Source organism: Arachis hypogaea, chromosome 3 (assembly GCF_003086295.3).
Source record: "Arachis hypogaea cultivar Tifrunner chromosome 3, arahy.Tifrunner.gnm2.J5K5, whole genome shotgun sequence".
Taxonomy (NCBI): Eukaryota; Viridiplantae; Streptophyta; class Magnoliopsida; order Fabales; family Fabaceae; genus Arachis; species Arachis hypogaea.
In genome coordinates this window covers 2872327-2890299 of record NC_092038.1, presented here as the reverse complement: position 1 = coordinate 2890299, position 17973 = coordinate 2872327, and the positions used below count along the sequence as shown (strand labels likewise).

Genomic DNA, 17973 nt, shown 5'->3' with positions numbered 1-17973 from the left:
TTGACCACCTCATGGATGGTCTTCTTAGGTCTTCCTCTGCCTTTCGCCCTTTGTCCATCTTCCATCTCATCCACCCTCCTGACTGGATGTTCTATCGGTCTTCTTCTCACATGTCCAAACCACCTGAGACGCGATTCAACCATCTTTTCCACAATGGGTGCTACTCCAACTCTCTCCCTTATATCTTCATTCCTTATTTTATCCAATCGCGTATGACCACTCATCCATCTCAACATCTTCATCTCTGCCACACTCAGCTTATGTTCGTGCTCTCCTTTAGTCGCCCAACACTCCGTACCATACAGCATAGCCGGTCTTATAGCGGTGCGATAGAATTTACCTTTAAGTTTTAAAGGCACTTTTTTGTCGCATATAAAACCAGATGCACTCCGCCATTTTGACCAACCTGCTTGGATCCTATGATTTACATCATGTTCAATCTCTCCATTATCCTGTATGATGCACCCAAGATACTTAAAACTTTTAACTTTTCGTAAGGTGTTCTCTCCAATTTTCACCTCTATATTGGAGTTTTCCCTTCTCAGACTGAACTTACATTCCATATATTCCGTCTTGCTACGGCTTATGCACAGACCATACACTTCTAGAGCTTCTCTCCATAACTCCAACTTCTTATTTAGGTCTTCCCTTGACTCTCCCATAAGGACGATATCATCGGCAAAAAGCATGCACCATGGCACAAGCTCTTGGATGTGCTCTGTGAGTACTTCCAAGACTAATGTGAAAAGGTATGGACTTAAGGATGATCCCTGGTGTAATCCTATACCAATAGGGAATTCCTCTGTCACACCACCTTGAGTCTTCACACTAGTTGTGGCCCCATCATACATGTCTTTAATTGCCCGAATATATGCGATCCTTACTCTCCTCTTTTCTAAAACCTTCCATAAGACCTCCCTTGGTACCCTATCATACGCTTTTTCCAAATCAATAAACACCATGTGTAGATCCCTTTTATTACTACGATACCTCTCCATCATCCTTCTTAATAGGTATATCGCTTCAGTGGTAGATCTGCCTGGCATAAATCCAAATTGGTTCTCTGTTACTTGTGTCTCTTTTCTCAACCTCCGTTCTATCACCCTTTCCCATAACTTCATAGTATGACTCATAAGCTTAATCTCTCTATAATTTTCGCAACTTTGTATATCCCCCTTATTCTTGTAGATAGGTACCAAGGTGCTCTTTCTCCACTCATCAGGCATCTTCTTTGACCTTAAAATCTCATTAAAAAACTTGGTTAACCAGTTGATGCCTTTTCCTCCAAGACCCTTCCAAACCTCAATCGGGATATTATCAGGTCCTACTGCCCTGCCATTTTTCATCTGCTTTAGAGCCTCTTTTACCTCGAAGTCTCGAATCCTTCGATAGTAGTCAAAGTTTTGATCTTCTTCCCTTGTGCATAATCGACCAAGGCTCGGAAGAGTCTTCTGTCCCTCATTAAATAACTCGTAGAAGTAGCTCTTCCACCTTTCATTAATCTTCTCCTCTTGAGCCAACACCTCTCCATCCTTATCCTTTATGCACTTAACCTGATCCAAATCTCTCGTTCTTCTTTCCCGGCTCTTTGCAATTCTATATATACATTTTTCTCCTTCTTTCGTGTCCAAAGACTGGTAGAGACCCTCATATGCTCTTGTTCTTGCTTCACTTACAGCCACTTTTGTCTCTTTCTTAGCCGCCTTATATTTTTTCCAGTTATCTGCATTGCGGCATAAAGACCACTCTTTAAAGCATTCTCTTTTTATCTTTATCTTTTCTTGTATACTCGCATTCCACCACCAGGACTCCTTGTCTCTTGGTCCTATTCCTTTAGATTCACCAAAACTTTCTTTTGCTGTTCTTCTAATAACTTCTGCCATCTCCCTCCACATCTCTTCCGCGCTTTCATTCCCATCCCACCTTGCCTCTTCTCCTACCCGTCTTAGGAAGCTTCTTTGTTCCTCACCTTTCATCCGCCACCACCTCGTCCTTGGGTTCTTCGTATGATGTCTTTTCCTCAACTTTTTCTCAACGCGAAAATCCATGACGAGCACCCTATGTTGTGTTGTCAAACTCTCTCCCGGGATAATTTTACAGTTAATGCAAAATTTCCGGTCGACTCTCCTCAACAAGAAGAAGTCGATTTGAGAGCTTGTCATGCCACTCTTATAGGTTATAAGATGTTCATCTCTCTTTTTAAAATATGTATTTGCGATGAGAAGATCAAAAGTTGAGGAAAAGTCCAAAATAGTTTTACCCTCGGCATTGATCACCCCGAAACCATGGCCTCCGTGAATACTCCCATATCCAGTCACTTCTCTCCCAACATGGCCATTTAAATCTCCTCCTAAGAAAATCTTATCTCCCAAAGATATGCCTTGAACCAAACTCTCTAGATCCTCCCAAAACCTTATCTTGTGTTGTTCGTCCGAACCCACTTGCGGTGCATAGGCGCTAATCACATGAAAAGCACCTCCCTCCACCACAAGTTTGATAGAGATGATCCGATCTCCCACCCTCTTGACATCAACTACGTCCTTCTTCCACTGCTTATCCACAATTATTCCAACTCCATTCCTATTCTTCACCTTTCCTGTATACCAAAGTTTGAAACCAGAAGAATCCAACTCCCTAGCCTTTGCACCAACCCATTTCGTTTCTTGTAGGCACATAATGTTAATCTTCCTCCTTGTCATGGTATCCACCACCTCCATGGACTTTCCTGTTAGAGTGCCTATGTTCCATGTCCCAAATCTCAACCTTTTGTCGCTTCGACCTTTACCTTTTCCTTTGTGAACTAACTTATTTACCCTCGTCCGTTCACGAAAACGCGAGAACCCTTGCTCATTTAACACTACATCCGGGCACCGATGCAGCGGCTCTTGCTTTGACACCGTACTCGAGCCATACGGCGCGTTACTTCCGGGTAACGACCTAACTTTAGCGCAATAATGTCTTTGATTCATGTCATGGGGGGTTCAGCTATATTTTTACGTTGGTTGCCGAAGACCTAACACAACCCTCCTCCTTTATCCGGACTTGGGACCGGCTATGTACCGCAAGTGTAACATAGGCGGAGTTTATAAATAAAAAATGAAAAAAAAATCAATTCATTTTATAATAATTCTACCAGCCATTAGCCACTTGAAGTGTTCAATTGAGCACATATTCATTAGTTTTAGTGTTCTATACGATGTTACATGTCGCATACACATCAAATTATGCAAATTTCTTAATAATAATAAATAATACAAAAAAAGGACTTTTGTTCGGCTTTTTAGTTAACCTAAAGCGTTACTATATCAAACAATAATTAGTTTATATTGTATACTAACTATACTTTTCCATTACAATAATATAACATTATTATTTCTGAACTGATATTTCAACTTTATGACAAAGTTATTGCTTCAAGGTACAAATTAAGTGTCCTTGAAATCAATTATCTTCTTGAAGAAAGCTTATTAGCTAGTTAATTACTCACCCTACTATCACCTAATGAGAGAAATCATTTTTATGCTTCAAGAAACAGTTTGCTTGATAATAGATCAGATCATCAAATAACTATATAAAAAAACAATTAACTAGTAGGCTTAAAATGTAATATATTTAAGCTATGAATTTCTTTCGATCCATCCAATATAATCAGGGGCGGAGCTAGAAAAAATATTGGAGGGGGGCAAAAAATATTTACACAATAAAATAAGACTAAAATAAAATTTTAAAGGGGGGCTAAACTGAAATTTATATATAATTTACATGTAAAAAATTAAAATTAGGGGGGGCCATTGCCCCCCTTTGCTTGTACCTAGCTCCGCCCCTGAATATAATCGACCCCACTCTCTCAGTCGATCGATCGACAAAGCTACTATCTCTAATTCTCTATATGTCTCTAACTTTCTTTTCCTTTTTCTCTTTGTATGTGTATGTTTTCTATCTATCATATTTCCATAACTTTCACTGTTGTATAACAAGAGGCAACTGTGGATAATGGAACACAAAGATGTGCAAGCAATGTCATTCATGTTTCTATGCTTCACAATCCATTACAACAGTTTTAATGCATCATTGGTTGGTCAAATTTATAATTGCTTCATCACTGAGCTGTCTACGTTGGGAAAACAGAATGTTCTAAACACATATACAGGCATATCCACGTTATTGTTTCTTAATTATTTTAGTTCAACCGGTTTGTTTCAGTGATCCGTCCGGTTCAATTGTGGAACCGAACAAGTAGCACAAGTTAGGCTCCAACATTTTGTGTGTTTGGATTTGGTTGGTTAAACTGGAGTTTGAATAAAAGTGATTTTATAAAATTGATTTTGGGTAGAAGTAAGTTTGTGTCAATATGATTTATGTTTGGCAACTTTATAGTAAAATTGATTTTGATCAAATAAATATTGTTTAGATAATATTAGTTAAAATCACTTTTAGATATATAATTACTAAAAAGGTCATGACATTAAATTATAATGTTATTTTTTTATATATATTTAATTTTTTAATATTTTTTTCTTATATGTTTATATATATTATATTTTTAATATTCTTAGTACTTTTTTTGGTACGCTATAATTTTTTATTATTATTATTATTTATGGTTAATTTTTTTGTTTAATTTTTTTATCTAATGGGATTAATAAATTATATTATAAAAAGATAATAATAAATATAATGTACAAAAATTACCATTATGAAAATATATGATGTCAAATAAAAAATTAGTAAAAAGTATAAATAATAAATAATAGAAAAAAAGAGTTCATATAAAGAGAAATAATAAAATTTTTATAAATAATACAATAATACATATAAAGGATAAAGTTGGTAAAAGAAAAATAAAGGTTAAATGTTAAAGGCTAAAAGCCAGTTAGTGCAACGCAGAAGTTGAAATTTTTGCTTCTTATAAATCGTAGTTTTGTAACTAAAATCACTTCTGCTATACAAGGAGGGACACAATAAGGCATCAAACATCTTATAGAAAAAGTAGCTTATGAAAAGAGCAATACACATAGAAAAAGTTTGTAATATCATCACCTCATGATATATACATTATTTCGAATCCCCGACACTTGTTTAAGCGGACTAGTGAGCTAACCACTAGACCAACCCAACTTGGTTTGAGTGGCAGTACTTAACTATTTAAGTTCTTTTTCTTTTTTTTTGGCTTTTACCTGCTAAGATTTTGTTACAAGCCCAATGGGATAATCCACAATGAATTTCAAAAAAACGTTTTATTTATCCTGGTTCGTAGAAAATATCTATTTTTGTTTCAGCCCAATGGTATTCCAGAAGTCCAGAACCCAAGAGTGAATTCAAAGTTCAAAAATAAAACATTTGATGATTTCCCTTATTGCAATTCCCAAAAAAAAGATCATAGCCCCGAAGTTAAGTTTCATACGAGTTAAATCTCTTTTTTTTTTTCCGATTCCAAGACAGAAGGAAGAAAAAGAAAATTTGTGGAGACCTAAAACAAAAAAGAAAAAGAAAAATTGTTGATACAAAAAAAAAAAAATAGTTGTGGATGAGGATGAGCCGATGAGACATAGGTTCAATTTGGGTAACCAACTTAGTTAAGCTTCTTTTAATAAAAGAGAAGTGCTAAGGAGCTGGCATTTTTGTTAAATTTTAGCCAGCACTTAACCATCAAAAGAAAATTGAATGATTCTACACCCTTAGATGTAATCTCACACTATTAAAAACATCATTGATGGCTAATTGATGGCTAAAAACTACAAAATTTGATGGCCCCTAGACTTTCTCTTGATAAAATAACTTAAATAATAAATAATTCTATTAAGAGTAACTTATAAATAAGTTATTTTTTGTGTTTGGATTTTTAACTCTAAAAGTGTTTATTTTATAGAAATATGATGAAAAGTAAAAGTATTATGAGAGAAGTCATTTTTTTAACTTCTCTATAAGCTCTTAAATAACTTCTTACAAAGTTGCAATTTAATTTTAAAAATTATACCAGACATTAATATTATTACTTTTCATATATCAAAAATAAAAAATTACTTCTAAAGTTCCAAACGGGTCCGTAGTGGTTAAAACTTGAAAGTTTTCAACTTTTCATATCCTATCGAATATTTTGAATTAAATATTAATGAATTCTATAATACTTTTTATTATGGTGCTTAAATTGTTTAACTTTCTTTTAAAAATAAAAAATAAAATATTTAAAATAAAAAATAAAATATTTAAAATTTATTAAATATTATCTATTTGCCTTTTTTAATAAGTTAGACACAATATCAAAGATAACATAACATTCACCTTAAATATTTGAATTGCATTAGTAGTGCAAAAGAGGTTTTAACCAAAAAGTTATATACTAGTATTTCATTAAGCATTTCCACAGGCAGAATGAAAAACGGTGGAGGGTGGTTTCACATGGAGACTAAATGAGTGGTTCAGTCTCCTCTTTTCCATTTGCAATTAGTGCGGGCCCCACAAACTTGCTTGGTCTGGTTCTCTTCTACTAAACTACTTTCACTGCTACTCATCTCAATTAGGCACACAATGTGGAACAAATAAATTAATATTTTATTCTTTTAATAATTTGGAAAAAGTCATTGAGCGTGGTTTGTTTTTCCTTTTCCAATTTCCACTTGCACTGATTCTTATTATTAAGCAAACTTAATCATCATCATCATCATCATCAGAGCGCCATGGGGGAGGGGCAGCAAGACGATGGAGTAGTCGACATCTTGATTGACTTGGTCAACGAGATTCGTTCCATCTCTGATTTCAGGCCTATGCTCAAGAAGCACTTTTCCAACTTAGCCAGAAGGCTCAATCTTCTCACCCCTTTCTTCCAAGAAATCAGCGACTTCAACCCTGCTCTTCTCCCTCCCAACACTTTCAATGCCCTGCTGAGCTTAAGGGACGCTCTTCAAGCCGCCAGGGATTTCCTCTCCTTCGCTGCCAATTGCAGTAAGATTTTCATGGTTTGTTATTCTCATCTCCCTTTTTATTCAATTCTTTCTCTTTTTTCCCCCAATAATCCAGCAATTTTGAGAAAAAGGTTTAATCTTTTGCAGGTTCTTGAGAGGGACCAAATTATGACTAAGTTCTATGAGGTCTCGGCTAGGTTGGAGCAGTCTTTGGCGGCGGTTTCATGTGATCAACTCGACATTTCAGATGAAGTTAAGGAGCAGGTTTGTGTATATTTGCATCATAGTGATCTTACTCATTACTCAACTCAATCAATGCCACTATTTGCTCATGTTGTTTAATTCTACCTATGAATCAAGGTTGAGCTAGTTCTTGCTCAGTTCAGAAGAGCAAAAGGGAGGGTTGATGAACCTGATACCAAGTTGTATGAGGATGTGTTGTCCCTCTATAACAATAACACTGATGTAGCTACCAATCCAGATGTTTTTCGGCAGTTAGCAGAGAAGTTGGAATTGATGGGAATAACTGATCTCACACAAGAGTCACTTGCCCTGCACGAGATGGTGGCCGTAAGTGGTGGCGATCCGGCCGGACGCATTGAGAAGATGTCCATGCTATTGAAGAAGATAAAAGATTATGTTCAAACTGAAAATCTAGTTGTGTATGATACTGTAGGAGGAAAGGGCCATTCTTCAAAAACCAGCAAACAAGTCTCAAATGAAAGGAATCATCAGACGCCTGTTATCCCTGATGATTTTCGATGTCCTGTTTCTCTTGAATTGATGAAGGATCCTGTCATTGTTTCAACAGGACAGGTATGTCTGTATTCTATCATTCTCTGTAGGGATATTTATAGTTTGTTTCTGAAATCTGAACTGTGCCTATGATGTTCTTTATTGTTAGAAACACAATGCCAGTTTGGTCCCTAAAAGATCAAAATGATGAGAAATTAGTTTTTTTAGCTTGTGGTACCTCAATGATGAATTCTATACTTGCCACTGAGATCTTGTAGCGCTAACAAAAGATGTATTAGGAACTAATCTGTCAGTGCAATGATTATTGGGATATCTTAAGAGAATATAATATCTTTTGGAGGCTAAATTGTTAGCATTTTAATCTTTCGGGAATCAAATTGGTGGTTTTCTTGTAAGGCTTATTGGGATTCGTAGTTATTTGCAGATGAGGATACTCTTGTTTTACTCAGTACTCACTATCATTTGAGCATCATGTTATCAGCAAAATTGTTGGATATTACCTTGCTTCCTTTGTTCTCTAAAATCAAATGCTATTGAGCTTCATATGTTTTGAAGTTTGCAAGTTATGCATAATGGATTTCTGTAATTTTGAAATACTTTAGAAACCAGTCCTTAATACAATACAATTGGCATTTTATGATTGTGTGCAGACTTATGACCGTTCTTCTATTGAGAAGTGGTTAGAAGCAGGGCATGGTACATGCCCAAAAACACAGCAGAGCCTCACTAGTACCGTCCTCACACCCAACTATGTCTTGCGAAGCCTCATAGAACAATGGTGCGAAGCAAATGGCATGGAACCACCGAGACGACCAAGCAATTCCGAACCTAGTAAATCAGTGTCGGCTTATGCCCCGGCCGAACGAAGCAAGATTGAAACTCTTCTCCAAAGGCTGACTTGTGGCAGTCCAGAAGAGCGAAGAACAGCTGCAGGGGAGATCCGGCTTCTTGCAAAGCGCAATGCAGATAACCGTGTGGCCATTGCAGAAGCCGGTGCAATACCTCTCCTTGTTGGTCTCCTCTCTGTGCCTGATTCCCGCACTCAAGAGAATGCTGTTACCGCACTTCTGAATCTTTCTATATATGAAAACAACAAAGGAAGCATTGTATCTTCAGGGGCAATTCCAGGCATAGTTCATGTGCTCAAGAAGGGAAGCATGGAAGCTCGAGAAAATGCAGCAGCAACACTTTTCAGCCTATCAGTTATTGATGAAAACAAGGTTACAATTGGTGCTTCAGGAGCCATACCTCCATTAGTAACACTTCTAAGTGAGGGTACTCAGAGGGGTAAGAAAGATGCTGCAACAGCACTCTTTAATCTATGCATTTATCAAGGGAACAAGGGAAAGGCAATCAGGGCCGGTGCCATTCCCACATTGATGAAACTTGTAACAGAACCCAATGGAAGCATGGTGGATGAAGCGTTGGCCATTTTGGCAATATTGTCTAGCCATCCTGATGGAAAGGCTGCCATTGGTGCTGCAGAGGCAGTGCCCTTTTTGGTACAGTTTATTGCAAATGGTTCACCCAGGAACAAAGAAAATGCGGCTGCTGTCTTGGTTCATCTTTCTTCTGGAGATCAACAATATCTGGCTCAGGCCCGAGAGCTCGGCGTGATGGATCCTTTGTTGGATTTGGCTCAAAATGGCACAGATAGAGGAAAAAGGAAGGCAGCACAATTGCTAGAACGCATGAGCAGGTTCCTTGAGCAGCAGAGTCAAAATGAACTGAACCATGTTGCACATACCAGCATTGATAATACCTAATATGTGTTTGTTCTATGCTTTTTGATCATTTGACATTTTGTCCCCTTTCTTTTTAAGTGTTAGAGGAAAGGGTGGAAGATCACCAAGCTACTCCATTAATTCATTTGTTTTGTGTAATATAATACAGAAAATAACAATGGCAAAAACTCTGAAAAGGGAGAAGAAACATATATACAAGAAATGGACCAGGTGTGCCTGACCTATAAGAGTGTCAAATTATAACATATATTATCCTCATCATCCTCAATGTTCATGTAAATAGGCCTTTGAACTTGCAATCAGAGTTATGGATGCTTTTAATTAGAAGTAACGCCATATTAAAAAATAAAATAAAAAGTGGTCAAACATTGACCACTTTTACATATTGTTGAGTATGAACAAGTATAGTCTTTTTATATACCTGGATTTTATTATAGCTGCTCCAATTGACTTCTGGTTCCCATATGATTTATCTAAATCTAAAAGATGTGACACTTCAATTTGGTGTTGCACATAAAAATGTATTTCCTATCAAAACACCCAAATCGGGTTTCTTGAGTTTTATGTTTTAACCTACTTGTCGTTTTCCTGTCCGCCTCATATAACGCTGCACCCGGGTTCAAATCCCAGCTGAGGCTGGTTGTTGGTTTAAGAACCTATGATACCCATGGTAGTGTGTGTGAGTGTGTTGTGTGTGTGTGTGAAACATGGGTGTAATGCCTAGGATTGGGGGCTGTCCAATCCACTTGACCAAAAAAAAAAAAAAAAAAACTGACATTTATAGTCCTTTCTAATTTTGAGGGGTTTGGCCTGCATCATTCATGGTGGTTGTTTCTCCCAAATGGTGATGTATATATGTTGATTTGCGGCCTTCATTATTCTAATATAATTAACTTTCATATCTTTGTAGAACTCCCATATTTTATATTATACAGCTCAAGATCCCCATCATGCATTAAGAATGTATAGTATTAAACTTGATTAATTAGTCTTGTCATCCTTGTAGACAATTATTTTTACTAATTAAATAATTTACTTGAGATCTTTTTTCTTTAATTTTGGTACATATAACTCTACTGGGAACTTTATTAGAAGTACATTCATATATACATATGCATGCATGTACCTTATTATTGTTGGTAACGGCCTGCGCCATTGACGGGTGGATTAGGTCCCCAACCTACTATGGAAAAAGAAAAAGAACAAGAACATGCATGCAAATAAAAGAGGCCAGCGAAGAAGGGTAAAGCAAAATATATAAGACAAACCAAGCATATTACTGTGTGTGTTACAAAATTGAAAAATCTAATATTTATTTTATGTTTGTTTGTTATAATAACTTTTATTAACAAATACTAAGAGTAGTAATAACCAATGTCTTTGAAAATCCTTTTATATTTGGAGAATAAAAAAAAAGACTAATGATTAGAGGCACTAATGTTTTGTGGATTAATCATGGTTGAAATCAGTGTCCAAATACAGACAGTCACAAAAGCGAAGTTCACGAAGCATGCATGAGTTTCTGAGCCCTCTTTCATTCATTCGTACCATGCCAGTAGTAACTGCACATTTACTCATCACTCTTTTCTTTTTCTCTACTCTATTTTCATTACTACAATCTAAATTAAATCATCTTTTTCTTATCAATATCTAAATTAAATCTTATGCTTATTAGTCCTAACCTAACTAAATCAATTCCAAGTTTGTGAGGGTATGTCTTTTTAAACACAATTTTCTCATTATATTCGGTAGAATGAATCTAAAAAAATAAGAGTAATACTAAGTAACCAATAACTTTCTTGAATAACATGAATAATTACTAATCAAATCAAAATACACTATATCTCTAAATTATTCATCTAAATTTTAATATTAGAATAACCATCCGTATACCTAGTAAAATGAAAATCCGATATATTCATTGTTCACATTATTTAATATTTTTATTATCTACCTATACTTTTCCAAAAAATAAAATAAAAATAAGACGTCAATTAAAATTTGATTAGTTACTACAATTCTTAATCTTATCATTGCATTTTATTTTTAGAGGAGTGCTAGGGGATAGCAACTTTTGTTATTTGTAGCCATCAAATAGCCATCAATGATGATTTTAATGGTGTGAGATTAGTCTGAGATTTCATCCAATAGTTCATTTTTCTTTATTAGTTACATGTTGGCCAGAATTTAATAAAGTTGTTGGCTCCTAAACTTTTTCTTATTTTTATTTATATAATTATTTTAAAACTTTAACAAACTATTAAAAAAAATTAATTATTTATTGTTTATATATATTTTTATAGTAGTTTTTCACTTAATAAATTAAAAATTACTTTATCATAAATTTAAATTTTATTTAAAAAAATAGTTATTAATCAATAAATTACTATATAGAGAATGTAAAATTCGAATTCTCAATCGTACTTAAGGGAATGAATAAATTTACCACTTATCAATTCACTATCAACTCAAGTTAGTTATCAAGCTAGCTAATTGTTGTTCTTCTTTGTTTTTTTTTTTAAACTACTGTGTTGAATATTTCTTGTTTGAGACCCACAGGAACCGACATTTTAGGAATCTTGGTGCCCATTATAGTGCCTACGTCCAAAGACACAGAGAGAAGAGCTTTATTCGTTCTTCAAAGGCAGCATTGGTCCTTACAAAAGTTATCATCTTCTCAATCATCACTATTCTTTTCCATCACATAATAAATTCATAATATATAATAATTCTTCAATTCCCCTACTCTACCTTTAGATTATTACAATGACTTAATAAAGTTTCTAATTATTATTGTAATGTAATATTTAATTTGAACGGCACTATCACTCGCTACAACCTACAAATAATAGGCTAATAGAGATAATGAGAAATGACCACATGCATATATGTTTAAGAGAGAAGGAAAAAAAAAAAAAAAACATAACAAAAGGTTGCTTATTTTGACCATTGAACCTTTTTCTTTCCCATTCAAAATTCAAGTGCGTAGTTAATAATATACATATGGTCCAAAAGGATTTTTTATTATATTATATTAATTAACTAATATTTTTTATTTGTTCTGCTCAATAACTTCTAGAAACACTTTCACACAGAGCAGTAGTTTTTGGTCCAACATAGAATTGCATGATTTCGAGTGGGATTTTGGCGTCTTCTTAGAATTGGTTACACTTCGTTTCTCCACTTTCATTCTCATATCCAACAAACACTAACGTCCCATCTTTTGAATCTAATATCATAATAATAATATAACTACAACATCGTAAGTTTGACCACTCTTGACTGATGATGTATGTCCAATATATTTATATATCAAAATCTCTCACCTCCTTTATTTGTTGTCAAAATTTTGTTTGTGAAACATTTATTTTCAAAGTATGTATTAACTTTTAAGTAATGACAATTATCCAACATGGATAATGTTCATATCCCTTGCATATTTTATACCAAAATAAATTGATTATTAAAATGTTCTAATTTGGGGGGTAATATAATTAAGAAGGAAATTATAGTAAATCACAATAATAGGAACTCACTTTAGGTCTTTATTTTCTTTAAAGTAATAACCAACTCTTTCTAGGTCTTTACCATATTTTTACCCTGGTGATGATTTAGAGATTCCAACAATTACCTTCTTCAGAATTTAAATCTTATTACTTTTTTTGGGACTACAACTCGCTTACCAATATTGCATCCAACTTTACATGGTCATATCATAGTCACTTTAATAATATTTTTGGAACTCTTTCTCATTGAAATTTGAAGTTACTAATTAGTAGTCAAAACCATGAATGCATGATATACTAAATCTCTGGCAAGAGTTTTGGATGGTGAAAACTCAATTGCAGATATAACTTCACAGAGTTGATAGTTGAGAGTCGTTAAATGATTTGACAAGTTTAACTAAATTGTCGTCTAACAACTCTCAACTACCAACTTTACATGAAATTAACTGGAGAATGAATTTTTACCGTTTTGGACACTAGTTTGCAATATGTTATTATCACTATAAGTTCTTTTTATTATTTATTATTTTAAAAGAAAAAGATCCCAACACTAATATTCCTATGTAAAAGTACTATATATATATATATATATATGAAATCAAGGAGCTTCCTTGGAATAATGCAAAATTTTCCAAACATTATTCAATTAAGTTTCCAAGAAATTGATGAGATTATTATGGTAAAGAAAATAAAGGTTGGAGGCAAAGCTTATTTAACTCCAGCTTCTAGGTCTCAAAGCAAAGGCTGGTGAAAATTGAAGTACTCATCACAGTGACTGAAGTGAAAGAGAAAGATCCGCAGAAAAAGAAAAAGTACATGTATAATTATTATACATAGAAGATAATAACGAAGAAGAAGATGGAAGGAGTGAGTTACAACAAGTTAAGGCTTCTTTGGCCTCCGAAAAATGTGTGTCAGATTTGTCACCTCCTTTACCTTCAAATTTGTCCAACTTGTGTATCATCCTATCGTACTAATAATTTATAACTGTCTATTATCATAGATTCATTATTTATTAATTTAATTTAATTATTATTATTTTAATTGATTATTTATAATTAACAATAGCATTTGTATCACATGCAAACCAAATTCATGCCATGCATGCATTATAAGATGAAGTAATTTAAGAGGGTGTCATCACAAATTAAACTAATAAAATTAAGATGATTTAAACTTAATTAAAATACAGAAGCTAATTGAGGTTGAGGTAGATCTATCTAAACAAAAAATGAAACATGTTATTTCCGACAAACACACTGGCTTGTTCAAAAGCTAACGTGGAGTGGCACATTCTTTAGTACCATATCAATGTCACTTTTCTTCTTTCCTAGTAACCCTGCTTTATCGTGTTATAGCAGAATCTCTTAATCTCATGTGAGCTAAAAAAAGAAAGAAAAAAAAAACGGTGCAAGCAGTAGACAATAGTGTGATCTAGCTAGCATGAATTGAAGAAGATATATCATCAGAGTGTGAATGAAACTAAACTTAGAAATTAAGAAATTAGAGACAATAATATATATATAGCATACACACAAAATATTACATGCACACACACACACACAAACAGAGTTAATAATAATAATAATAATAATAATAATAATTATACAAAATAAAAACACATCAAGCCCCATATATATGTAGTACAGACAATTAAATTAAAAAGAAAAAAACATAAAATAAAGAAAATGAATAATGACCAGAAATTACTACCATTTGTTTGCATTAATTTTCTTGGTTGATTCATGAGCATGAAGAGGTAGGTTTACATATCCAAGTTATAAGAGATTATGAGGAGTGGAAGAAGAAGCAGCTAGAGCTGACATATCAGTGTTCCAAGAATAGTATTGATGATGAGAGACATTCAAGTTGGTTGTTGTTGTTGTTGTTGGTCTTGATCCGTTCTCTTCCATTTTCACTGGTGGTTGCATCTGATTATTAACCCTAGAATTTCCAGCTATGTCAACCAAGCCTGAAGAACCTTGATCATTTTCATGATGAAAAGTGTTAGGGTATGATATTGATGATGCTACTGCAGCTGAAGAAGAATTCGAATCAAAACCGTTTAAGAACGGAAACTGCTGCAGCCGCCACTGATCCACTACTACTCCATTACTTGCAGCTATAGCAGAAGCAGAATTACCAACAAACCCCATCTGAGGATGATGATGATCCGTTAAGCTCAGACCCATGTTTGAAGCAACTCCATAGCGGCTAAGATGATTCTGGAGAGAAGCCATGAAAGGAAGGTTTGGTGGTTGATGACCAATCAGCTCATGAGGAGGGATGTTGTTTGAAGGAATTGCACTCGAAGATTGTTGCTTTTCATTGTTATTGTTTGGTGGAGATTTCGAGCGGCTACTACTCCTCTTGTTCTTCTTGTTACGGCGGCAACCACCCCCCACCGGAACGTTCCTCAGAGCACCACCTCTTGTCCAGTAACGCCTACAGGCCTTGCAGAAGTGGCGGGGCTGAGACAGGCTGTAATTGTTGAAGTAACAGAACTTGGTGTTCGTCGAATCGCAACGTGGACACTTGAGGGCAGCCTCTGGAGGTGGTATCTTTGCTAGCCTGGCTCGATCAGCCATTGACCCAGGTCTGATCGAGCCAGCAATTGCGCCACCTCCTCCCACAGGTCCTGCCTGGACCTGTGTGGGTAGCGGCGGAAGTAAGTGAGGATTATCATTGACATTTGCTTGATGATGATTCGGTTGCTGAAAATCAATAAATCAAAGAGAAAAAAGAAAGGTGAAAAATAAAGAAGAAATTATATATCATTGAGTTATATATACATGATCTTGGTATATTCAAGAAGATATTACAAAGTTAGGAATAGGAATAATTTTTATCTTTTGCATAAAATTAAAGAAGGAAAAAAAAAGGAAAAATTGCTTTATTTATCTTTAGGGTTGAGAAGCTGTGGCTGAAAATAGAGGAAAATAATAATAAAAATAAAAAAAATGGTTGAATTACTTACCTGCTGCCAATTGGGAGGATCTACATAGACTGGAATAGAAGAGAAAACCATGGTGGTTGAAATCCTTTTTATGATATTTCTTTTTATAAAGTTTGATGGTGGAGAATCACACTAAGGGAATACCAGAGGCAAGAAAGAAAGAAAGAAAGAAAGGGAAAAAGGAGCATTGAATTGAAGAGAGAGGGAGAGAAGCTTAGGAGGAATGAAGAGATGAGGTCTTTGCTTTAATTTCTTTTACTTTGTGCTTATATTCCCTTATTCATTCTCATCTCTTTTTGTTTTATTATATTTTTAGGGTTTTTGGGTGGACGAAGTTTCTTAACCTATAAGCTTCTTTATTTTATATTTAAATTCCATCCATCCATCACCATATCATATATCATAGCTAAGCTTGCTAGTGGCTCCCATGCATGGAATAATAATAATACACATAAAATTAAAATTAAAATTAAAGCAGATTATATATGATTACACTGTATTTCTCTACCTACAATTACTAATTAATTATCACTGTCTATTCAAACATGTTGGTGGAATGAGCTCACGTAATCAAAAAGATTTATGCTTAACCATGTAGCTGATAGAATCACCTGCTTTGTAGGGTTACAAACGTACATATATAGTATTTGGTTTTTATCCATACCTTCATAAATGCTTAATTAATTAGTTAAAGTGTATGCCACCACACATGTATATATGGGAGGGGGATAGAATAAAATGATCTCTTCTATTCTTATTCTTGTTTATGCTGTATTTTTGTTTTCTTACTTTCTCAATTAGACAAATTTTGGGTCTTTTGATTTGATTTTTTTTCATCAAATAAATTATTATATACACATAATGTTTAATTTATTTTTAATACATATTTTATATTTTATGTAAGAATAAATTTATTTAGTAACTGATTTATAATATAAGCATAGTATAATTGTAAAAAAAATATTAAAAATTATATTTCCCTTAATGTAAGGTAAAGGTATATATATATATATATATATATATATATATATATATATATATATATATATATATTAAAGCTAAATAAAATAAATGAACAAACCATCCAAATTTTCAAAGGCCTGAAATGGTTAATGATATAATTATTTATATACTTTTCTTTATTAGTTTAAATTTTAAAAAAATAGTTTCATAACATAATATTAGAATTTTTACGTTTAAAAAAAAATTAATATAAGACAAATAAAAAAAAAAGTTAACACAAAAATTCAATTAAATCTAAAAGAGACTCTTGTTAGAGATAATTATTTACGCGTGTCTCTTTAATTTATATCAGTTTAAATTTTTGGAAGAATTAATTTTATTATGATAAAAATATAAAATAGTAAAATGATGATAACATATCTAAAAAATTGAACTAATTTGATTTTTAAGAAATTTTAATTTTGACTTTTAATTTCTAAAACTTTTATTGAAGACTACTAAACGGCATATAAAATATCTCTCAGATAAATATTGACAATTATATAAAAAGTTATCCTTTTTTAATCTTAAAAGAGAGCATAATTTATTTTCTAGTTGTCAGTTTATTTTCCTAAATTGCAAACATAATTATTTAAAAAAAAGGACGAGGAAGGACCATTAATAATACTACTATTGACTAGAGACTACTGCTACTTGAGAAGGAAAAGATAAAGGTTAAAATTAATTACCCGACCCATTTAAGAAAGAAAAAAAAAAGCATAGGCAAAATGGAAATGCATTCAAATTTTCAAGCACATGACACAAATGTTGGTCTTCTTCCAATTATTGAAACAATGTTGACAGTGTCTTTCAAACTTTGTAAGTTTATGCTTCCTGAACGTGAAATCCTTCTTTAACCTTTTCCATTTGTTTTTTCCTTCCAATTTTCCATTTACGTAGTCTATATGAAAAGCACCCAGGTAGTGGTCACCATGCAATAATTAATAATAATTATTATTATAAATAAGATTTATTTTGAAGAAAAAAAAATTCTTCAAGGATGCGGCAAGTTGAGCCAGAAATTATAGAAAAGATCATGAGACAAGTAATCCAGGAGGAAAAACATTAAAGGGAAAAGGGAAGTTTGCAAAATTGTCATATATCAT

At 33.6% G+C, this 17973-nt stretch overlaps 2 protein-coding genes across 3 annotated transcripts; one reads left to right on the top strand and one right to left on the bottom strand.

Annotated features, from left to right (window-relative positions):
• Nucleotides 1-6268: 6268 nt before the first annotated feature.
• On the top strand, nucleotides 6269-9648 carry LOC112787638 (U-box domain-containing protein 13). Of its 2 annotated transcripts, none has more exons than XM_025830382.3 (4): nucleotides 6269-6942; nucleotides 7050-7166; nucleotides 7263-7718; nucleotides 8309-9648. In XM_025830382.3, the coding sequence occupies exons 2-4, from the start codon at nucleotides 7071-7073 to the stop codon at nucleotides 9422-9424; spliced, it is 1668 nt and encodes a 555-aa protein (XP_025686167.1). In that variant the 5' UTR covers nucleotides 6269-6942; nucleotides 7050-7070; the 3' UTR covers nucleotides 9425-9648. The 2 variants fall into 2 exon arrangements, with proteins under 2 accessions (XP_025686167.1, XP_025686166.1); XM_025830381.3 differs by having other exon boundaries at nucleotides 6354-6956.
• A 4756-nt stretch (nucleotides 9649-14404) lies between these two features.
• Nucleotides 14405-16234, bottom strand: LOC112787621 (dof zinc finger protein DOF3.6). The gene is made up of 2 exons (XM_025830380.2): nucleotides 15887-16234; nucleotides 14405-15623 (listed from the first exon to the last, which is right to left on the bottom strand). The coding sequence occupies exons 1-2, from the start codon at nucleotides 15935-15937 to the stop codon at nucleotides 14688-14690; spliced, it is 987 nt and encodes a 328-aa protein (XP_025686165.1). The 5' UTR covers nucleotides 15938-16234; the 3' UTR covers nucleotides 14405-14687.
• Between the last annotated feature and the right edge of the window lie 1739 nt (nucleotides 16235-17973).

What these genes read in the sequence shown, in the direction of transcription:
- LOC112787638 (XM_025830381.3), top strand. Translation starts at nt 6,678, where the DNA reads ATGGGGGAGGGGCAGCAAGACGATGGAGTAGTCGACATCTTGATTGAC. An exon ending in ATTGCAGTAAGATTTTCATG is followed by an intron (nt 6,957 to 7,049) that starts GTTTGTTATTCT and finishes AATCTTTTGCAG; the next exon opens with GTTCTTGAGAGGGACCAAAT. An exon ending in CAGATGAAGTTAAGGAGCAG is followed by an intron (nt 7,167 to 7,262) that starts GTTTGTGTATAT and finishes CTATGAATCAAG; the next exon opens with GTTGAGCTAGTTCTTGCTCA.
- LOC112787621 (XM_025830380.2), bottom strand. Translation starts at nt 15,937, where the DNA reads ATGGTTTTCTCTTCTATTCCAGTCTATGTAGATCCTCCCAATTGGCAG. An exon ending in ATCCTCCCAATTGGCAGCAG is followed by an intron (nt 15,624 to 15,886) that starts GTAAGTAATTCA and finishes ATTGATTTTCAG; the next exon opens with CAACCGAATCATCATCAAGC.